The sequence below is a fragment of the Panicum virgatum genome, chromosome 5N, assembly GCF_016808335.1.
Source record: "Panicum virgatum strain AP13 chromosome 5N, P.virgatum_v5, whole genome shotgun sequence".
Classification (NCBI taxonomy): domain Eukaryota; kingdom Viridiplantae; phylum Streptophyta; class Magnoliopsida; order Poales; family Poaceae; genus Panicum; species Panicum virgatum.
In genome coordinates, this window is record NC_053149.1 from 68,694,788 (window position 1) to 68,718,266 (window position 23,479).

General features: G+C 45.9%; 4 protein-coding genes across 5 annotated transcripts; 3 read left to right on the forward strand and 1 right to left on the reverse strand.

Annotated features, from left to right (window-relative positions):
- Window positions 1-1,910: 1,910 nt before the first annotated feature.
- Window positions 1,911-5,254, forward strand: LOC120672893 (exocyst complex component EXO70B1-like). Of its 2 annotated transcripts, none has more exons than XM_039953502.1 (2): window positions 1,911-4,047; window positions 4,767-5,254. In XM_039953502.1, the coding sequence occupies exon 1, from the start codon at window positions 2,047-2,049 to the stop codon at window positions 4,033-4,035; it is 1,989 nt and encodes a 662-aa protein (XP_039809436.1). In that variant the 5' UTR covers window positions 1,911-2,046; the 3' UTR covers window positions 4,036-4,047; window positions 4,767-5,254. The 2 variants fall into 2 exon arrangements, with proteins under 2 accessions (XP_039809436.1, XP_039809435.1); XM_039953501.1 differs by having other exon boundaries at window positions 1,919-4,043.
- Window positions 5,255-12,511: 7,257 nt separating this feature from the next.
- LOC120672896 (SNF1-related protein kinase regulatory subunit gamma-1-like) lies at window positions 12,512-14,729 on the reverse strand (the record flags this gene model as incomplete). The annotated part of the gene is made up of 5 exons (XM_039953507.1): window positions 12,512-12,994; window positions 13,177-13,337; window positions 13,433-13,708; window positions 13,826-14,011; window positions 14,214-14,729. Coding segments are annotated over 5 exons (1,419 nt in total), but the record flags the coding sequence as incomplete, so codon positions are not given.
- A 370-nt stretch (window positions 14,730-15,099) lies between these two features.
- Window positions 15,100-18,711, forward strand: LOC120672895 (probable mitochondrial import receptor subunit TOM20). The gene is made up of 6 exons (XM_039953506.1): window positions 15,100-15,426; window positions 15,541-15,619; window positions 16,533-16,702; window positions 16,940-16,987; window positions 17,308-17,391; window positions 18,210-18,711. The coding sequence occupies exons 1-6, from the start codon at window positions 15,325-15,327 to the stop codon at window positions 18,345-18,347; spliced, it is 621 nt and encodes a 206-aa protein (XP_039809440.1). The 5' UTR covers window positions 15,100-15,324; the 3' UTR covers window positions 18,348-18,711.
- A 1,272-nt stretch (window positions 18,712-19,983) lies between these two features.
- LOC120672079 (disease resistance protein RGA5-like) lies at window positions 19,984-23,428 on the forward strand. Its single transcript, XM_039952369.1, has 2 exons — window positions 19,984-20,983; window positions 21,343-23,428. The coding sequence occupies exons 1-2, from the start codon at window positions 20,160-20,162 to the stop codon at window positions 23,378-23,380; spliced, it is 2,862 nt and encodes a 953-aa protein (XP_039808303.1). The 5' UTR covers window positions 19,984-20,159; the 3' UTR covers window positions 23,381-23,428.
- Window positions 23,429-23,479: the final 51 nt, after the last annotated feature.

The following is a 23,479-nucleotide window of genomic DNA, read 5'->3' on the forward strand; positions in this document are numbered from 1 at the left end:
GCCAAGCAAAAGCATGATGCTGATGGTGGCTGTCAATCGGGTCACATTGCTGAATGAAACGGCATTGCGGAACTGAGTTTGTGTGCTTAAATTTTTTTTTGGGTTGGAGAATAGAATTGGCTGATTTATACTACCTGATACCTCAATAGTTAATAGTACCTCATGAGGACACGTTTAGCTTAATGACACTCTACTCGCTTGGTTTGTCAGCCAATCAGGCAGTAGTGTTTTTCTCTCACACCAAATCAGCACTAGCTACCAGCCAACTAGAAATATTTTTCTTTCATAACAAATCAACATCAGCCACCAACCACAGCCAAGTGAACAGAGTGATTAGTAAGGAATATGAGTTCGTCCCACCAAAAACTATGGAGTGACTTCATGATGGACCATTGCATTCTAGACGAGGTGATTTCTCAAGCAAAGCACCTCTTAGAGTGGCACGACAATCTTTCTCATATTATTTGTAAAATATGACATGCTCAGCTAAGCGGATGGAGTGGACGAGTTTGAGCATGGATATCTCAATCAATCATTTGGGTGTTTGCCATCAGCCATCAAGGCAGGGGGGAAAAGCGGCAATCATAGGATGGGCACGTTTTTTTCCTAACGATGAGACGGACAAGTATTTTAGCATGGCAATCAAACGGCTCCAACTGGTAACGCGTCTTTGGTTCGTCTAAACTACTGTGCCAACATAGATACTCCGAGGAGTGACTAAAAAATTCACAGTGCTACAGTTGCTCAGCACTCGTCTTCGCTTTGGCTTTACCTCTGAAGCCGTCGGTGCTGCGACATCAATCACACTACCATAGTATCAGGTGCTGGTGCTGGTGCATGCTGCTATCAACTGCATCTTTCCTGCTACAAACTCAGGCCCGTATTTGGGCACGTGCAGGCCGTGCGACCGCACTGGGCCCCCGAATTCGAAGGGCCCCCAAAATATTATGTATATATTAGATATAGTCATGCAAACACTTTAATTTAGTTGATTGTTTGACCCAAATTGTGGCAAAACATGGCCCAAATTGCTCCTAAAAGATAAATCGTTGTAGACGTATCACTTGCCACTTTTTTTTACATGGGTGCTGTTTGGGGTCACGTGTGTGATCTCAAGTGTACCTGTCACAGCACCCCAACCTCTTCAAGATTTCGTGTTTTGGAGATAAAATCGGCCTAATAAATCAGACCCCTCAATGCTTTGTTGCTAGAAAAAAAAAATTCGGAAAAAATTTTTTGTTGCCCAAACAATAACAATTGTTCCAGCAACAAAAAAAATTCCGGAACAAAAATAGTTATTGGGCCTTATGTGATGATTTAACTATCAGTCACACGTGTGACTTCTAACATTTGTGCTTCCACACAGCACATCGCACTCATGTGACTTCTAACATTTGTGCTTTCACACAGCATATCGCGCTTGCCGACTGATATCGCTTGGTATTCATGATCCTTCACTAGGTCACCAGGGCCCCAGTCCATTGTTTCGCACAGGGCCCCCGAATTTGCCGGTACGGCCCTGTACAAAGATAGAGATGGAAATGGTAAGAAAATAGAAAAATGGATATTCGAGATATTTAAATTCGTTTCTATGTGTATCTGATTCATTTCCATTCTAGCAGGTGTAAATTGGAAGGAAACAGAAAAATAAATTTTCGAGATATCCAATCCGTTTCCATCCTTATATAGACACAGATACTGATACTGGTAGTCCACATTAAGACAGCTGGAGCCGCTTTGTTGCGGTAGATGATCGGGCCGTCCGAGGCGAATCCGAATCCCATCCGTAGATCAGAATCCAGCGATATCGGCCAGCTATGGTCGTGGTCGTGGTAATAACCCCTCAAGCGAGTGAGAAAGACAGAGAGAGCAGCAAAACCACCCGGCTGACCGATTCAAAACCGCCCAGCTCAGCACAGCGGGCAGGGCGATTAGTGGTAGTCGACTCCATTTCGCTTCCCATTCCTTTCGCCTTCGCCCCGGCTTCCCCCACACCCGGTCGAAGCGGCGGGTTCCTGCTCCCGATCCAGCCAGCGGCGACCCGGGATGGCGGCGGCGCCGCCGGACGGCCAGGAGAAGGTGATCGCGGCGGCGCAGCACATCGTCAAGTCGCTCGCCAGCTCCAAGAACGCCGCCGACGACATGATCCGCATCCTCTCCGGCTTCGACAACCGCCTCTCTCTCATGTCCGACCTCTTCCCCCCGCCCCCTGGCGCCGGCGCCGGCGCCGCGGCCGGCGGTCCCATCCTCGAGGCGGACGAGGGGACCTCCCAGGGGGACGGGGAGGGGCACGAGGAGGACGAGCCCGACCCCGACGACGCCGCCGCGGCGCGGGCCGAGCAGGAGTGGGACGCCGCGGCGGAGGTGATCGAGCGCTGGGAGTCCCCCTCCGCCGGGGACAGGACGGTGTTCGGCACGCGGGAGGACGCCGAGGAGTACCTCGCCGCGGCCGCCTGCCTCGCGGGCGCGCCGGGCCCGCGCGCCGAGGCCGCGCTGCAGGCCGCGATGGCGCGGCTTGAGGACGAGTTCCGCCACCTGCTCATCCGCGGGGCCTCGCCGCTCGCTGCTGAGGACCTGCAGGCGTCGCTCCTCCGCCGGCTCTCGCTCACGGTACCCTCCTTCAACTCCTCCGCCGTAGACCTAGATTGCCCCTCCTTCGCCAACCACGCCGGCGAGGGCCGGGACGAGCCGGCCGGCAGGAGCTCGGTCTCCGACGACGAGATCTCGCCCTACCTCACCGCTCCGGACACCGTCGGCGCCCTCAGGGACATCGCGGACGTCATGCTGCGCGCGGGCTACGCGCCCGAGCTGTGCCAGGTTTACGGGGAGGTGCGCCGGGACACGCTCATGGAGTGCCTCGCCGTGCTTGGGGTCGACAAGATGAGCCTCGAGGAGGTACAGCGCGTGGAATGGGGCGTTCTTGATGGCAAGATGAAGAAATGGATCCAGGCGCTCAAGGTCGTCGTCCGGGGCCTTCTCGCTGAGGAGCGCCGCATCTGCAGCCAGATTCTTGCGGCTGACCCAAATGCTGAGGAGGAGTGCTTCGCTGAGGCTGCCAAGGGATGCGTCCTGCAGCTGCTCAACTTTGGTGATGCCATTGCAATTGGGAAGAGATCATCTGAGAAGCTGTTCCGCATCCTTGGTATGTATGAAGCGTTGGCTGATGTGCTGCCAGAGCTCGAGGGTTTGTTCTCAGGTGAGGCCAAAGATTTCATCAAGGAAGAGGCTGAGGGGATACTTGTGCGGCTTGGTGATGCAGTGCGTGGCACGATTGCTGAGTTTGCCAGTGCCATACAGGGAGAGACTTCTCGGAGGCCGCTGCCCGGTGGGGAGATCCACCCCCTCACACGTTATGTTATGAACTATGTACGGCTTCTTGCAGATTACAGTGCCTCGCTGAATCAACTTCTCGAATATTGGGACACTGAGCTGAATGGGGGTGATAATCCAAACATGACTCCATTGGGGCATTGCGTGCTCATGCTGATCACACACCTACAGAGCAAAATTGATGAGAAATCAAGGCTGTATGAGGATGAGGCGCTGCAGAACATATTTTTGATGAACAATCTGCTGTACATTGTGCAGAAGGTGAAGGATTCAGAGCTGAAGACATTGCTTGGTGATAACTGGATACGCAAACGCCGTGGTCAGATAAGGCAATACTCTACAGGGTATCTCCGGTCGTCATGGACTAGGGTGTTAGCTTGCCTGAGAGATGATGGGTTGCCACAGACAATGGGTTCATCAAGTGCACTCAAGAACGCACTGAAGGATAGATTCAAGAATTTCAACTTGGCCTTTGAGGAGCTGTACAGGACACAGACATCATGGAGGGTTGTGGATCCTCAGTTAAGGGAAGAGCTGAAGATTTCCATCTCGGAGAAGGTTCTTCCTGCATACCGTTCGTTTGTTGGGAGATTTCGGGGCCAGTTGGAGGGAGGGAGGGGGTCTGCAAGGTACATAAAGTACAACCCTGAGGATTTAGAGAACCAGGTTTCAGATTTCTTTGAAGGGAAAAGGCCAAATGCTTGATGGTCAAGGTAGGTGCTATTCCCAGACTCTGTTTATATTTTATTGAAATTGTATCTTTATATTACTTTATAGATCATGAAATTGCAGCAAACAGTTATATATTTTCAGTAGTTTTGTAGTTTAGTAAGCAATATTTATTCTAGATTCTTCAATGGTTTATAAGTTTCGTACTTAACTGAGTGATGTCCTGAGGGATTCTGATACATCAGTTGGCAATAATTTACTAGCTCTTATCTGCAAATTTAAATGATCCAAAAAATTCTCCTGGAGATCTGAATGCTTAATCCCATAATTGAATTCCCTCTAGATGTTTCTTCCAGCTGCCTCACTTCCAGAAGGGCATATGTTTCTTGTAATCCTTGCACTTGAGAACTTAATGTAAATTGAGAACCACAGTTTATCCTGTAAGATGTTTTTTTTTTTTGCATTTTTATGGCTTGAGAACATCATGTTAACTGAGAACCACAGTTTAGCCAGAGCTTTGCACAATTCCTTTAGAACACTATGTCAAGTTTAATTGGCTTTCATGTGCTTCTTATAAGAGAATACTGGCATGGCATATTGTCCTTCATAGATGGATTACGTTCATGATAATAAAATTGCAAATTAATGAAGGGGTGATTATTTCCCCAAAAGTTCATCACTTAACAGTTAATGTTAGTTACTCTGATAGTAAAAAACTTTTGTGAGTCTGGCCAAGAAGCTAATCTTCTGACCCTTTCTATGTTCAGGAATGTTCATATCAATGATGCCTCCAAGTCCCATGGAAATTTTGATGATGCTAGTTCCAAGTCCCGTCCAAATTTTATTGGCACTACTGTACAGGGAACTTGACCTTCCATACGTCTTTTGAAGGTCTGAAGATGGAAATATAAACTTCTCCTGAACTGACCGAAATGAAGTGAACTGCAAAGCAACCTAAATTGAATGATTTAGCTTCTCATCCTTGATCCTGTCAAGGTGAGTGGTGACATTATTGAGGCTTGCACAAGGAATTATGACAACTGAATCTGTCATGAGCTGTGTAATCCGATTCTTACACTTTGCCCTTCTTTTGTTGATTGTAACATCTGGTCACTATTGTTTGACTTCAAAGAATGTTGGTGCTTGGCATTTTTATGTACAACTAGGTGAATGCCCGTGCGTTGCTTCGGGTAATAGAATATTTTTCATGAATAAACACATGAATATCCAACTGCTTTAGTTTGTTAAAAAAAAATCAATTTCTCCTCTGAAACATGCATATGACAATTAGCACCTTTCGAGGAATAATGCAAGATGAATTGAGGAATCAAGATAGTATACAGCTTCTCTAATACGCTGGTACCATATGTCCAGAAGCAGATTCTGCAAACGCCAATAGGACTGCAATCAAAGAACTAACCAGAAATCATTGATAATGTAGAATAGATTAGGTTATTACCACAGGCTGTAAAAGCTCAAAACCTAAGCATAAGTGTCTCAAAATTTCCTTGTTGATATTTGTTCAGAATTGAAGTATTGATATCTTTAAAAAATGATAGAACTGGAGCATAGAAAATATCTACCAGAGCTGAAAGATTTACTCTATTAAACACATGATTTTGAGCTTTAAACCTATCATCAATACTCAACTGACACCAATTTTGGCGAAAAATTTACAAAAATGGGACCGCAAACATTGGTCTTTGCAGTTTTGCCATTGGCCCCACATTTCATAGGCATAGATGGTCCCACCGTGTCATTCACTGGGAGTAGCAAATTTACGAGTGGTCAGTGTTTGCAGTCCTAATATTGCAATTTTTTCAATTTTGGCAGTCCTCATGTCAACTGATAGAATAACCCCGTACCTTGACCTTACTATTGCGGACTACGACAACATGCTGCAGCTCGACGACACGGGATTGGAAGCCAGCCGTGAGATAGCGCAGCTGCACCTCAGTGCCTACCACCACGATCTCCTCCTCCGCGTTGAGTCCGGATCGGGGCGGATCAGAGGAGTGGCACGGCAGGTCCGGGAAGAGAAGTTCATGCGGCGGACGAGTGGCGCGGCAGTTCGAGGCAGAGCAGTTCCTAGCGACGGGGAGTGTTTTGTGTTCATGGTGGATAGGAGATCTGTATCCACGGCGGTCTGGCCAGCCCGGGTGAGGAGGAGGACAGGAAGAGGAGAGCTAGGGGATCTCGTTTGTGACCTCACCAGGCACGGGGAGGATCAAGAACTCCGGCTGGATTTTGGTCGGCGCCCGGCGACGAGCTCCGACAGGAGCGAATTGGACTTCGTCTTTCGGAGGCGCTCCGGGGCGAGCGACGGGCGGCGAGGACCGGCAGGGCAGCAGTATCGGATCAGATCGCCTCGTCGGGGAGGAGGTGTCGACTCGGGCGAGCCGACGGCGAGGGCGGCATCGGGAGGCCGCCAGCTCGAAGGAGGAGGATGCGAGGGCGAGGGTGGCGTCCGGAGGCCACCGGGTCGGACTCGGAGGAGAGGATGACGCGACGGCGCAGGCGGTTTCGGGAGGCCGCCGGCTCGTAGGAGGAGGACGCGACGGCGATTGCGCGCGCGGATTCATCGGGGAAGGGGATCGCGAGGGCGTGGGATGGGGGACGGATTTCGCGTACGCATGGGATGGAAGCGCAACATGGGTGATGGACGCACGGAAAAGAGCGGCACTTCAATCGGACGGTCCAGATGATGGCATGGCAGAACCACCACGGGAGGAGGGTTAGGGTCACACCAAGATTTTTTTCTCCCAATCATTTTTTTAGTAGTATAGATAGAGATAGAGATTATACTAGCAGTTATGTTCACATTTAACTTGTGGCAACGTTTCTTATGTTCAGCATGTCTTTTGCAGCCTTTGGTTGTATTCATTTTGGTAAGGACTCCATTACAACCGGCCGTATATTTGTCTATTCTCGCAGCCGCTCCACCCTTCATCCGCGCTGCACCCATGTGCAGCTGATCGAGCGGCCCCACATTTCCAGAAGGCAGGTGGTAGAGTGGTGGAGAAATTTTATTCCAAGCGCCGGTTCATTTCGTTCCTCCTCTCTCTCTAGGGTTAATCTCTCTCCTCTTTTATCGCATACATCGGCCAGCGATTCGCCTCCATCCGCTCGCATCTCCTACATCGGCGCCATTCTCTGGATCCTGCGGGCATCTGCAGCAGTTCGGGAGCTCAGTTAAGTTATTCCCCCTCCCTTGCACGCCCGAGCAAAATCTCCCTGTTCGTCGTTTTGATGTCTGGCTTTCCCCCATTTTGATTTGGTGGAGATCCAACAAAGCAAAGCATCTGGAATCCGTGAGTTAATCAGGGGAAGGGAGAGGGGAAACAGGTGAGTGCATTCACCTACGCAGCCACCACGCTCGCAGATCTCCTCCCCTGTTTATCATTTTGATGTGCGACTTTTTCTCGTTTTCGATTTGTTGGAGATTATGAGCGCAATCACCTGGAACTCGGCGACATACTCAGTAGGAGAGGGAGAGAGAGGGGGTGGGGGGAGACCAGGTTAGTGCATGTCCTTCCGCACACCATAAATCCTCACACACATGATTTTTTGCTGAGTTTGACTCTAGGTCAGCCGCGCTCATCTCCAGGTGATTTTTGTTCTGTCCATCGATGGGGCAAAATAACAGGCTCACATCAGGCGAGCAATCTGTTACTGTTCTTTTGGTGTCAAATCTTGTCACCCAGATTTATTCTGATTCTATTTCGTTTTTTACAAATTTTTAAGCTGGGCAACCTGAAGTTGAGAGAGTAGATTTTCTGAACATAGCAGCAGAAAGGTGAGTCAAGCATATCCATCATTTTTAATGTAGATTGTGCTTTACCTGACTGTTGCAAGCAAGAGATAGCCCTACTTTGTATGATGTTTTGCAGTTTATTGACTGGTAGGATTAGCGGAGGTGTATCTAATGACATATTCTAGATCTGTGCTACCAGTTTACTTATGGTAGTTTACTGTTATTAGTTTTACACATAGCTTGAATAAACTTGGCTAATATTAGTTTGTACTTCCTATAGTTCTATGCTAGTTCAGAATTAATGGGTAGTAGGATTGTTTTCAAGCTGTGATGGGGAAGGGTACATTCTCTATGCATCATTTTTTTCATCTTCTGCAAACCTATAGAATATTATATAACAAAGTAACAAACATCTCATCGTCAAGCACAAATCTATAGTATGCTGAAAGGGAGGTAGATACGTAAGAGAAAACATTGAACAATCTACTCCTTGCGTGTAGCTGCCCGATAGTCAAGCAATAAGCATTCCTGTTTGTACAGCTCCTCCTTACACATTTAATTCGGTAGCATTTTTAATTGTGAGTGATTTTTTTTGTTTTTTCATTCCCATTTTCTGTAAATCAGCATGATGGCTTGACTAAGTAAGTGCAAAACTACATTTTGGATGCATGCGACCCATAAACTTTTCTACTAGCATTATTAGAAACATGTGAATAAAATTTAGTTGGCATTTAATTACTATTAAGATAGCATTTTAAGTGTTCAATTCAAGCAATTTTTTCATCAATGATTTGCCAGTGATTGAATGATCCATCAATGATTTCCTGCAACTAATTATCCATTCCTTCTTAGTTTGTGTTATTATTAGTTAGGCAAAATACTATTTACACTTAGGCAATATATTTGTCGTGGTGCTGCAAACCACAGCCGGGTGGCGGAAGGCACCTGCCCTAGCCCAGAGGGTGTATACTCGGGGGTTAGCTAGTCTAGATCGATCTCCCTCAAGAACACAATGAACACAGCAAGATTTTGAGTGGTTCGGGCCGCCGGAGCGTAATACTCTACGTCCACTGTGTGTTGTATTGCCTTTCCCCGAGAGCGAGCGAGCTCACCGGGGCTGGTGTGTGTGTGGAGAGCTTGTGTCTGTCTGAAGATCTCTCCGCTAGAAGGAGGGCGTGCTCTCCCTTTTATATGTCCAAGGGGAGCACGTACACTGAGCGGGGCCCCGACATGTGGACCCGGCGATGTATTATAAACTACACTTTGGCCTTCAATGCATCAGATCCGGAGATCTTGTTGTCGGCTTCTGTGCGTAGCTTCTGACCAGGGATGGTCTTGAGTTGTCCTGTCAGAGTAGAGTCTAGCCTTTGCAGCCGCGCGTTGAGGTCATGATGAAGCGCCGAACTACTGACTCAGTCACTGTAGCAGCGTGCACTGTTACTCCAGTCAGTAGCTGGTCATCATGACTCGTCGCCCATGCGCACGACTTGTCTTGGTAACTGACGAGCCGCCTCGGTAACTGACGATCCACAGTGTGGACTGACAAAAGCTGCCCCGTGCCCAGAGGCAGCAGAGCCTGCCTCGACCACTCGCACTTAATGCGGGTGGGTGAGGGAGCTTCCAGCGGAAGGCTTGCGCCCGCGCACGCGTCTGCGTGACACATGGCGGCTCCGGACCCCTCTCGATCAGCTAGCTGAGCCGAGAGCTCACGGGGGTCCGGATAGGCACGTGGAGGTCCCAGACCCATCTGCGGGAGTCCGGATCCGCGTCCACAGGTACTGAGCATTTCCACCTCTAGGACACATGGTGACACCGGACCCGTCCCCGAGCGGGAAGCGGGTCCAGGACTGTTGGTCCGGTGAGATGGAGTCGGACCCCAGGGGTTCGGCTGCTCAGCTCCTTAGGGCGTAGTTACGGATAACTACGCGAGTCTTGGCACAGTAGGAGTGGGTACCCCAGTTGCAGGGTACCGACAATATTGTACTTAGATAGGTAAAGTATTGTCATTAGTTTGGCAAAGTACTGTTATCCGATAAGCAAAATTTTATGTTTAGTTATGCAAAGTTTTATTATTGGTTTGGCAAAGTTCTGTTATTAGAAAAGCACTTCCATCATGATACTGTTTTGTTCATTTGGAATCGTCTGCATTAGCCGTAGTGTCTCCTCTCCATTTCATGCCAAAGCACTCTCCGTACTATTCTGCTCTGTCATATGTACTCTCTACTTTTTTATCCCTCCTTAATTCTTGTGCCCAACTCCTAAAAGTACACTTATTTTGGGACAGAGAGAGTAAGTAATATACTACTATCAGCACTAGTATTTAATACATAATCTAGTTCTTTTAGCCTTATCTGACCACACAGGAGTAAATGCTATGTGTGCAATCATCATTTACTAAAAATTTCACATAGGAGTAAAACTCAACTTACCAAAATCGTTAGATTCATGAATGGTTATGCTTAATAAACTACACTACCTTTGTTGTTGATCCTGAAAAATTCCAAATAAGCAAGTGTGGACACAAAACAAGACAAAGAAACTTAGTATCATTTGCTAATATATCATTTCTAGCATTTAAGTTGAAGCCAAGCAGTTCAGTGATTATTCAAAGCCAATTTAGAAATATGATATAGGCAATGATATTGTATTTATTAGACAATATTATAATTTATTAACTAAACATTCAGTTTACTGGAAGGTTGCCTATGCTAAATCAACAAGCATATTGTTCGTTTTGCCGTCTAGCATTGTTTTGAATGGAAAATATCATCATTAAATATATGTAATTATTTGTGAAAAATGCTAACTCTGCATAAAGTACAGCTGAACCTAATCATAGCAGTTCTATTTGTGTGTTTTTGATCTTGGCGAAATTGTTTTGGTGTGGGTAACAAGCCCACCATTTTGCTATGTCTTTGTCTTAGAGCTATGCTGGCGTAACTCGCTCAATTTTCCAAAATAATATAGTTTATTTAGTAGGCAATAATGTGGTTCTAATTATACAATTTTACCGTTATAACTAGGCAAAACAATGTAGTTTGTTAGACAAAATTACGGTTCCCACAATAATATGGGAGGGAATTAGGAAATATTATGGTTCTGGATTATACAAATCAATATACTTCATTACGCAACCAACTACTTGGAATGGACATCTGAAATGCTTAATTGGTATCATTAAAATGTATAATAGATATTAATCTAAATGCTTATGGCACTAGGACCTTTTTTTGCATGTTATATTCTAACTGATTTGGTTCTTTTTTTCCTTATTGTATGACAGGTCATGAAAGGAGATAATCAGTTATGCAAGTATGAAGATAACGTGCATTTGTGATAATATGCCTAGTAGATCTCTATTTTGCTTGTGATGCAATTTGGATTTAAGGGGGGCGGCAAATGCATGCACACAACACCAAATTGCTAGGTTCACAATCAATTATCGCAGCTCACAGAGAGATATGCAAGCTTCAGATAATTATTTTGTTTGCCGAGTCTGAAACTCTGACAGACTAATGGCTTCCCTACTTCTTTTCCTAAGTTAAAAGGTTACAGATACAGATTGCCTAAACGTTCTGCTAAATTATGGTTGAATTGTACCGAAATTAGTTTGTTATGAGGTGTATGATCATATCAATCTTGTAGGTTCTACGCTGCAGAAGTGCTTCTTGCTTGCTGGAGTACCCGGACATGCTTGGAATGGTCTACAAAGACTTGAAGCTGGAGAACGTCCTCATTTAGGCAACTTGACCAAGCAATTTGTTCATCTTCCGTTAGCATTTTATTTTATCTAGCTTTGGCATTTAGTCAGAGAATTGAATGATGTTTGTGTAGTTTTTGAGCAGCGTACTGGAATTTATAATACTGCTTTTTTTTGTCATGGTTCATCCTGTAATAGATGCCATATTTTTTTCCAAAAAAAAAGAAAGTGGATAAATACTGAATGATTCCAGTTTCCAAAAAAGAACAGGCCGTACGGCCGGCCAAAATTACGGCCGGCCGTACGTTAGTCAAGTCCATCCATTTTTTTCATAATATACAAAAAGTACAGTTACCTGTCAGGCAACTAATGGTAATAACATGCAATCGATCACATTATCTTATCAACCTCTGATCGTAAGGCTGGCAACTTCATGATGACTTAGGATGTTCTTAGTCTTGTCAATTCATAAGCGTTCTCTGTTTATCCAACTTAGTTGCATTTGTTATTGTGCATGTGCTATCTGATTGATGATGACATTGAGACCTTTCCTTTAATTCCCTAGTTTTATCTTTCATACTTTGACATGTGCCTTCCGGATTTTGTTTTCTATAGTTGCCTGAGGTTGCATAGTGTGGTCGTGTATATGCCTGTTCATATGCAGAAGCAGAACATATGTGATGTCTAAGTAAATATCTGACAGAATAGAAGAGTCATGTGTCTATTCATTACTTCTTGCATTGCCTAATGTACAGATACATGGTTGACACCTATGTGGGAGAGGTTAGGGACCTCCATAATTAGGCAACGTATTTAATGGAAACTACAGACACTGTAAATACTAAAATTATGTATCAAAGGACAAAAGAAAAGGGGAGGAAAAAAAGGAAATATGCTACTTTTGACATAAAAATACTTAAGATATTGCAACCTGAAAACCATTTGGATTTAGGCACTAAATAAAAGTGGCAGGTAAACTGGAGCTAATGGTAAGCTAGTACCTAGTCCCAGGAACAGGATACATAGTAATAGGGAAATAAGTGAAGCTAGCATGGCTGAATTCCAGGATTTAACTTGTTTTCAACTTAAACAAGCATTAGTGTTCCACACATGGAATCATTATGACAAACTATTTATCTACATAGAAGGCACTAAATACTTATGAACACTAGAAATGTGAAGGAAAAAAATAATCACGTCCTACAGACAATGAATCGATAGAGAGCATGACAAAAAGTAATTCCTGATTTGTCTAAACTTTTCAAACCCTGCTGTTTTGTGGTAGAGGGATAACACCATTGAAGAAGTCCCCAAAATAGCCAGGTGGCTCATACACCAACTTGGCGATGATATCTCTGAGGGTGATCAAGCCGTCTAGGTTCCCTTCCTCGTTGATCACATAGATCCTCTGCTTCTTTTCTGCATCCAGCTTCAATATTATGTCCTTGACACTGTCCCCTCTGCTGCACGTTATGATGCTCATTTGCCTTTCGCCGGAGCTCTGTCGTGCATTCGCAATGAATTCTTTCGCTTTTAGTGTCCTGCAAGTGGTACATTGTTTAGTATACTTGGCTTCTGTGTTGTATCTTATGGTTGTTTTGAACCTAGGATCTGTCTGTTTCGATATACATCTTCCATGCACGTGCACTAATAGTTCCTGTTGAACAGTGTTTCTAAGTAAAAGCGATGATGTTGCCATGTAAAACCATGTACTATATCGGACCTGTAGTCTCTGTTTGCCTCCGATGCCGTAAGGAGATGCTTGACATCCTTGATCATTATGCTGCCTACCGCCCTGCCGCAATCGTCCACAACCGGTATGCCTCCAACCCCTTTTCTCCTCATCAGCCTGAAGGCCTTGAGCGCCGGCTCGTCCTCGCGAACCTGCCAATTTCACCTCCAGGATCATCACCGGGAAGCGCGAAGCGCACCTTTTCCGCGACCGGAAAACAGGGGATCTGAACAAGAAAAATGTGTACCTTGACGATCTTGCTGAGCCTCATGATGGGCAGTCCGATCTCGGAGAGCGTCTTGGTGCCCCACTCCTCGAACCAGTGGAGGCCGACGCACTCGGAGAGCATGTGCACGACGGCTCCCTGCGTGATGACGTTGCTGATGGTGCCTTCGCCGATGTCCACCACCGGCAGGCTCTTCATCCGGTACTTGGACAACAGCAGCAGCATCGTTAGGAACGTGTCGGAGCTCTGCAGCGCAAGGAACGGCGCCCACCGGAACGACCCGGAGATGTCCTTCACCTGCCATGTCGATCAATCCATCAATGGAGGTGGTGGAGCTGGCCATTGATTGATCTCTCTCGCAGGCTTGCGAAAAAATCTGACAGACTTGGTCAGGAAGCGGCACGGCAAGACCACCTTTGTTTTGTTGAACAGGTCTGAAGAAGGCAGGGCTCCGAAGACTTCCGCGATCGCTCCTTCAGACTCCGCCATTTTGGGCTCTCGCACGTTCGCGGCCGCGGCCGCGGCACCCTCCAGGGTGACGGTGCCCAGCTTCGCCGCTAGCTCGTCGGCGCCGACGTCGGCCTTCGCCGCGGCTTCAGACTGAAGAAAAGTATAACAGCCGAGCCGGCCATGTTCAGTTTTTTTTTTGGAAAAGATAGCAGGAGCTCTGCTCTATCATTTAAGAAGAAAGCAATTATACATTAAGTGCCGAAGCGAACACCACCATCACAATCATAATCATGCACTGGGCAGTGCATGTAGGCCATTATCAGAACAGAAGCAGAGGTTATGAAGGACCCACCTGATGGAGGAGCCAGACGGCGATTCCGGCGAACTCGACGATGCCGATGTAGCGGTCGATCCAGCTGGCGTCCTCGGGCGCGTCGACGTTCCTGACGGGCGCGCTGATGATCCTGTTCCGCGACAGGATGTCGACGGCCTCGGCGAGCGTGGCGTCGGAGGGGATCTCCACGAGCTGGGCGCCGTCGAAGGTGTGCGGGAAGGAGGCGACCGGGATGCTGTCGAAGCAGCTGTTGAGCTTGTCGCCGTGGCTGAGCTGCTGCTGCTGCACGTCGAAGCTGTCCCAGATGTCCTCCACGCGCATGCCGATCTCCGCCTCGGGGCTCCACGACCGCGCGCTCGCGAGCGGGCTCGCCTCCACCGCCGCCTCCGCGCGCTGCTCCGGCCGCGTCCGCACAGCCTGCATGGCTCTGTGCCGCTGCTCTGCTCCCTTTCCCTTCCCTTCTTCTACCTCTCGACGGTTTAGCCCTTCCTGGTTTCTTTCTTCATCCACATGCGCCGATCTGTGCTCATCCCGTCACCCTATTTTGGTCCGTCGTTCGCAGCCGAGAACTGAGGCGCGCGCGGATCTCACTCAGATGTGTCGCTCGTAACCACCGGCTTCGCGGGCTCACAGGAAGCCGGCAGGTGGTTTGCAGTCTTGCAGAGCGCCATGCGTGGCCGCGGCAGCGCGCCGACGCAAGAGGACGACATATGGGCCGGGTAAAACCATGAGACTCACTGGGCCGTTTCCTCTTGAACACCGAGCCCGTTCCATCTGGGCTCCAATTCTAGGGCTTCGTGGGCCGCGAGATATTTCTCTCCACCAACCCCTTTCGCAAGTCAGTCATTGGTCCCGTTCACCTGCCTCTGACATGTGAGTCCCGCGCGCCCTCGGCCCACACGTCAGCGTCCCTCTGCGGCCGTGTTGCTCCCAACTCCAAAACTCCTCTCCTTCCCCTGCAAGGAAGGCTAGGACGCCACGTCCCCACCGCCCACCACCGCTCCGGCCCTCCCCCCAAATCCAAGCGACAAGTATCGGAGACGGAGAGGCCGAGAGAGAGGAGAGCCTAAAACCCTAACCCCCGAATCGGATCCCGCCGCCGGAGAGCGGAACCCGCCCCCCGGCCGCCATGGAGATGGGAGCGATGAGCGACGCGGAGCGGATGTTCTTCTTCGAGCTCGCCTGCAGGAACGCCGAGGCCGCGTACGAGCAGAACCCGCTCGACGCCGACGTACGACGCATCTCGCACTCTCCTCCTCCCGTTACCTTTTTTTAGCCGCCTGGCTCGAACTCTGGGCGATCTGATCTGATTTGACCTGGTGCTTTGTTTCGTGCGCGCGTGCAGAACCTGACGCGGTGGGGAGGCGCGCTGCTGGAGCTGTCGCAGGTGCGGACCGGCCCCGACAGCCTCAAGAGCCTTGAAGGTATTCCTTCGTCGGATTTGGACGATTCCTCTTATTATAGATTGGGCGATTCGGATGAGCCCTTTGTTATGAATTTTGTTTTGTGTTTTCTGTTAGCAGTCCGGTCTAATGAGCTTAGGATCTCAATATGGTGCCTTATGGATCCATATATCCGGTGTTCAAGCTTTGCGCCATTTGTTAGGCCCTTGAGCTGTATGCTGGCAGTGTTGGCCCGCCATGCACGATTGCTACGCGATCCATTGTGCTGTCGTTCCAGGCATTCAGAAAATTTGTGACTCAATCCGTGCAGCCATGCTCAGAAAACTGCAGCTGTACTAGTGGTTTTTGGACTAACAGACGGGCTTCTCCAGTGATTTTTAGCCCCTTCTTTTTCTGCCTCATTAGTTCACATTATGGATGGGTATCTAGTGCTCTTAGCTTTGGGTATTTGCTGGAAAGTGTCTAATTGTATATAAAAAGCTGTTAATAATACTTGGTGTTCGGCATATTGAATACTGCTGAAATCCAGTGGCGCTTTTGAATCCTCTGTAAGCAGTTGTGAACAAAACACTCCAGGTGATATGTACTATCCATCAGGGAACTGCCTGTTTGCTTCCATTTTTCTTTTCGTAATTGTTTGGTATGTAGTGAAGCTTACAGTGGCATTGTGCATAACTTCATATATTTGTTATAGTTGCTTGCTTCAAGTTTTCTTTTGATTGGTTGCTTGTTCATATTTCACCATGCAAGGTACAGATTTTCACATTTCATGATGCACTTTGCATTTTGGTGGTTAATTGAAGCTGTATTTTCTAGATTTTACTATTTGATAGTTCATGTATAGGATTATGTTGTGTTCACCTTATGTAGCCTTATGTAGATGTTACTAAACAGGGTTCTAAGTGTTTTGCTAACTGTATAAATGTTGTTACAGATGCCGAATCCAAGCTGGAGGAGGCACTGAAAATTGATCCCAGCAAGGCTGATGCACTCTGGTGCTTGGGAAATGCTCAGACCTCTCATGGATTCTTCACTCCAGACACAGAGAAGGCAAATGAGTACTTTGTGAAGGCAGCAGAGTGTTTCCAGAAGGCTGTTGATGTGGTATGTTTACGCTGCTAGTTTGTTCATTTATATGCATTTCCACCATTTCCTTATGTAACCTTCTCTATGTGGGCTGACCGCCACATGAAGTCAGATTGACATGGAAAGCATCTGGAAGAATGTTCATGGAAGAACTATTTTTACGTTTCGCCATCCAATGTTACAAACTTAGGTTTCTGCTGTTGCCTCTTGTTCCCTTTAGTTTTGTTGGAAATTGATGTGCGCTCATGTTTGTAGGAACCTGCAAATGATCTGTACAGGAAGTCTTTGGACTTGTCAGCTAAGGTGTGTTATGCTCTCCTTTTTGTTCTGCAGGAAATATAGGCTGTTAAGCTATAATGCTAATGCATCCGTACAACTGTAACCAGAGCCTAAACTAAGTTAATAATCTTACTGGATTTGAGTTTTGTGTAAGAAATCGGGTTTCTTTTCCTTGACTTATTACATCTAATTGTTGTGCTTGTTACAGCCTGCAGTGATAAAACATAATTTTGATAACTTGGTTATGATTTTTCATTTCGGCAGCATTTTTACTGTCATGCTTGTATAAGTGATAATCACTTGTATAAGATTGTTGTTGTAACATTTGCTTCCAATCATATCAGGCACCTGAACTGCATTTGGAGATCCATAGGCAAATGGCTTCTCAGGCGGCAGCGCCACAAGCATCCTCAGCCTCAAATCCACGGGTAAATCTATATTGCTGTGAATAACTACTTAAATGCTTTGTAGTTGCTTGAGATAGTTACATACATCATTCTTGTGTATTGGACTGGTGATCTTATGATAAGACTTCTTGTTAATAAGATACTGCTCTTTCAGCCTAGGTTGCTACTTCAGCACTCAAATCGTGGGGTTTTAATTCAGTAGCTAAACCTAAATGATACAAAATTCTTCTGTCGTACTTTTCTCATTAGTCATTACAAGTTATATCATTTTTCAACTAGCATTTCAGCTGCGTATATTTAAAATCAAATGTTGGTCCCTCCTTTTCTAGTTATATGCTTATACGCTTCAGTAATCCAGTATTTGATACTCTGGTTCTTACTTGCAAGTATTCTTCAGTTAAGAACTAATCAAGGCTGATTTTCTTTCCCACTGCTGTTCTTAAATTATGATTTTGTATGCCAGTCAATATACAGTGTGAGCACAATAGAATAGAGATTTGAGTAGTGGAGCAACCATGTTGGGCTGGCTGCTGAGATTTTACCCCTTCTGTGTCCACCTGTGCTGGAGGGATTGCGGCAGGATTCCTATGCTGCTCTAGACTGAGCCTGCCAGCCTTGATCTAGGGTACTCAAAACAGTGCCCAGTGTTTCTGGCCATTGAGCCCCTGTTCTGAGGTCTAGGGTCCATGAAATCTTATGATAAGCCATCATTGGTAAAAAATCAGAGAAGTTATGAATCAGTTTTTTTTTTAACTTTTTGTAGTGTTACGGTTTCATATGCCTTGTTGCTTGACAAGTGCCTTACCCTTGTCTAATCTGATAATATTATATCTTTTCAGCAATCAAGGAAGAAGAAGAAGGATACTGACTTCTGGTACGATGTTTGTGGATGGGTGATCCTTGGTGTTGGCATTTTTGCTTGGGTTGGAATGGCCAGAGCAAACATCCCCCCTCCACCACCGCCTCCAGCCAGGTGAACTGGATGCACCACCGACAGAACCTTGCACGTGGCATGCCTATGTCAAGTGCCTCGGGCATGAATCTTGCTAGGAGTTAGTTTGTGTATGCAGAGGAGGAAATGGTATTTCCTTGTTACGGTTTGGTCAAATTTTTCATGCCTTTTTCCCCGTAGAGCCTTTATGAGGTTTCCTCATTATCATCGGACGTACCGTGCTGGATAATTTTGTAGTTGCCTACCTTACTGCTGTTTTGAGGTTAAAACCATTGCATGCTGCGATATTAGTTCTGTGAACTTTGATACCGGATGTTATCAGAAGGTACCACACATCAAGTGGTATCCTATTTTAGCAATGCATGAAATAAATGTATACGATTATGTCACGGAATGTTGCATCTCAGCACGGCTGGGTAACCCTGGCGTGCCCAGCTAAATGGCCTGGCTTTTTGCCGTGGAATCTCAGTGTCATGGCAGCGTGGAATCATAAACGAGCTGGCGAACGCGTTCAATACTTCGGCTGCCCAAATCCAATTTTGACTGGTACATGGACCCAGGTGCTACCCCTATCTCATATTGGCTTGGAAAGCTGGTAATCTCTCCGATTTGCAATCTCTGCATAATTCCACTCGTTCTTCTATCATTGTTGGTAATTGTCTTGAACTATCCGTCACCCTGCATTGGTATTCTAGCTCTCAAACATAGTTTATTTCTTGCCTGTAACATAATTTAATGGATCATGCAACAAGTTTGAACTGAAGCAGCTGGAATGTATTCATACACTTACGCTCGTTCGCTCGCTAAGAACCACCACATTGCTTACAGCTGATTTGTAATACTTCCGTAGATACTAGAAAGAACAGATGATAAGCCTCAAGTCGGGCGTGATAGTTTCATGATGTTACTTCCCGACGATGACGGGTTGATGCTCTCTGCTGATATTTCGATGCTCTCAATTGCATGAACTTGTGGTCCATGGTTTCACAAACGTAAGATGGGCTTTAGCAGCATCCGACGATATATAATTCATCCGGCACGTGGATCCAGACATGAAAGCTGGGATCAGTAGCTAATCGGGGTTTGAGTATGATTATATTTGGATGATTAGCATATTAAATTGCTGGCCCAGCACGAAGCCCAATCAAATGTACAAGTGGCCGGCAGGATGCATGGTTGATGGAGTCTTTTTGGCTGCTAGCGCGTGAGGCGTGCGTGACCAAGCGCACCTGGTAGACATCCTTAGACGAGTGAAAAATGAAGGGAACATATCTTGTGCAAACTATAATTTTCGTTAAAATTCATGCAAATTACAGTAAAAAGTCGTTTAAATTCATAAAAAAATCACACATATAAATGATATGATGATACACAATCTTGTAAAATATTTTATCCAAACTCGACTTCGTCTGTAAGATATAAAAATAACAAATTTCAACCAAATCATCTAGACAACTTTCTGGCTAGAAATTTGTTATTTTTATATCTCACAAACGAAGTCGAGTTTGGACAAGATATTTTAAAAAATTGTGTATCATTATATCATTTATATGTGTGATTTTTTTTATGAATTTAGACGACTTTTTTACCGTAGTTTGCACGAATTTTCACGAAGATTGTGGTTTGCACTAGATACGTTCCTAAAAATGAAAAGCTTGCAGCTTACGAGGTATTCCCTCCATCCCTAAACTTTTGACGTTTTGAACTAGCCATCGTTACTACTGCTTGGTCCTGTATGCTCTTGTTTCAACCTTCCCTCACTTCTCTCCGCTCCAAGCACAGACAACACAGGCCACTGGCCACATGGATTGCAGAGCTTAGTTGAGCACACAGATCAATGGAGGTGGTGAGCGCTTCTCATGGCGTGTTGGGTCCCCTACTGTGGAAGCTCAACTCCCTGCTCGCCGACGAGTTTGTCCGCCTCAAAGGTGTCCGCCGTGAGATCCGGTCACTCAGATCTGAGCTGATGAGCATTCATGCTGCAGTTCAGAAGTATGCCATGCTCCAACATCCTGATGTCCAAGGGAAGGTATGGATAGCACTGGTGAGGGAGCTGGCCTATGACACCGAGGATGTCATTGACAAGTTCGTACACCACCATGGCAACGGGACTCACCACGGTGGCTTCAAGGAGTTCTTTCGGAAGACTGCTCGCCGACTCAAGACTCTTGGGTCTCGCCGTGGAATAGCCAACCAAATTGATGACTTGAAGGCTCGTGTCAAGGAGGTGAAAGAGCTCAAGAGCAGTTACAAGCTGGATGATATTGCTGGTAGCACCGTTGAGCGTTCCGCTGTGGATCCTCGGTTGTCTGCGCTTTTTGTCGAGGAAGAACACATTGTAGGCATCGATGGTCCAAGAGACGACCTTGTCAATTGGATGGTGGAAGAGAAAGATAGCACGACCAAGAATCTCAAGGTGCTATCTATTGTTGGGTTCGGGGGGCTGGGAAAGACGACGTTGGCGAAGGAGGTATGTCGCAGGATCCAAGGGCATTTTCATTGTCACGCTTTCGTCTCAATCTCTCAAAAGCCGAATGTGAAGAACATTATGAAGGATGTGATCTCCCAAGTGCCTTGCAAGAAAGAATTTATAGAAGATATTGACACTTGGGATGAAAAGAAATTTGTTGCGAAGCTAAGGCAACTGCTGCAAGATAAGAGGTAATTTCATTCAAGAAACTATTTAGTTTTTATGATCATCCCTTAATACTACACCAACTATATATTTCTTTTAGGTAAATAGACGGACTATATTGCCGTGAAAAAGAATTAGTGTTAAAAAAAGGACACGTAAATGTACCACTATAGATGGTGTGCCACTTTCATTCTTAGCATGAAACAACAAAACAACACAAATTCTTTCATTCTTCTACTCAAACCACTATAGATGGTGTGCCACTTTTGAAAACAACAAAATGGAACTCCCCATAGAGACTAGCCTTACCATCATGTTCATGTCATTCTGTTCCTACTTGAACTCTTTTCAGAATTGGTTAACAATATTTAATTCTATCAATTAGGTACCTCATCGTTATTGATGATATATGGTCAATACCAGCATGGGACGCTATTAAATATGCCTTCCCAAAGAATAACCTTTCTAGCAGAATTATAGCTACAACACGAATTGTTGATGTAGCAAGATCATGTTGTCCGCATGGTGATATTGACCGCATCTATGAAATGGAAGCCCTAAGTGATCTTCACTCCAAAAGGTTGTTTTTCAAAAGAATATTTGGTTCCGAGGACTGTTGCCCTGATGTGCTAAAACAAGTTTCAAATAAAATATTGAAGAAATGTGGAGGCCTACCATTGGCACTTATCAGTATATCAAGTTTGTTGGCAAACCGACCGAAGGTCAAAGACGAGTGGGAGAGGGTCAGTAGGTCTATTGGTTTTGCATTGGACAAAAACCCAAGCTTGGAGGGAATGAATAGAATACTATCCCTTAGCTACAATGATCTTCCACCTAATCTGAAGACCTGTTTGTTGTATTTAAGTATATTTCCGGAGGACACAGTTATTAACAGAGAGAGCATAGTGAGGCGATGGATAGCAGAAGGCTTTATCTGTGAAGAGCGCGAACAGAGCAAGCAAGAGGTTGCCGAGAACCACTTCTATGAGCTAATCAACAAGAGCATGGTCCAACCAGTGGGAATTGGCTATGATGGTAAGGCTCGTGCTTGTCAAGTCCACGACATGATGCTTGAGCTCATCATTTCAAAATCAGTTGAAGATAATTTCATCGCTTCCGTGGGCCACGGGAAGACTGATCTTGCAAATCGCCAAGGTCTCATTCGGCGACTGTCAGTCCATCATATTGACCAAGAGGTGGCATCTGTATTGGCAAATGAAGATTTAAGTCATGTTCGATCTCTAACGGTGACAGCATCAGCTTGCATCAAACACTTGCCTAGTCTTGCTGAGTTTGAAGCTTTGCGTGTACTAGATTTTCAAGGTTGCCAAAATATGCAATTGTATGATATGAATGGTATAGATAAACTTTTCCAGCTAAAGTACTTGAGCTTTAGGGACACTGACATGGGGGAGCTACCATCAGGAATTGTGAGGCTATATGGTCTAGAGACGCTAGATCTTAGAGATACATACATCGAAGAGTTGCCACCCGAGATTGTTCAACTCATTAAGCTACAGCATTTACTTGCATCCGAGGGATTATATTCTAGAGCTGAAGGTAGATTGAAGATTCCAAATGGGATTGGAAATATGAGGAACTTACGGGAGATCTCAGGCTTTAATGTTATCAAGAGTTCATTAAGTGCAGTGGAGGAGCTGGGGAATCTGACAGCTTTGCAAGAACTCCATCTACAGCTGGACGGCGGAGGGTCCCAGGAATACAAAAGGCATGAAGACATGTTACTTTCCTCTCTATGCAAGCTTGGCGGATGGCAACTCCAGACTTTCCGAGTACGTGCTGCCAACTCGACACCACTCCAGTTCTTAGATTCTTGGTCCCCTCTGCCATCATCTCTCCAAAGATTTCAGATGACCACTAACTATTGTTTTCCGAGGATGCCAAAGTGGATTACGCCAAAACTCACTGGCCTTGCGTACCTAGACATTAATTTAGTGGAAATAACAGAGGAGGATCTGCACATACTTGGAGAGATGCGTGCCTTGCTTTCTCTGGTGTTGTCATTCTATGGTGCCCAAAATGAAAGGATTATTGTCAGAGGCCATGCATTCCCATGTCTGAAGGAATTCTATGTTTCACTTAGTCTTCCTGATATCCCATGGAACACATATTTGAAGTTTGAAGAAGGGGCAATGCCAAAGCTCGAGAAGCTTGATGTGCCATTCTTTGTGTCAGTGGCAAAAGCCTATGGGTTTAGATTAGGTATTAACCATCTTCCATGTCTGAAACATGCCAATGTTTCTATACTTGACAAAGGAAGTGCGACATCTTCCGAAAGCAGGGCTGCAGCGGCTGCCATAAGGAATGAAGCAAATGCCAACCCCAATCATCCTAGGGTATTTATCATGGGAGAAATGGAGGAGGACGCGGAAGAGAGTTCCACAGATGAAGAAGAGGGATAGATACCTGGGAAATGTTACCATCACAACATTTCATTACCGGTGCAAGAGGTATCGATATCAATTACCAATTTGAAAATCTGCTATTGCTTTCTGTACATA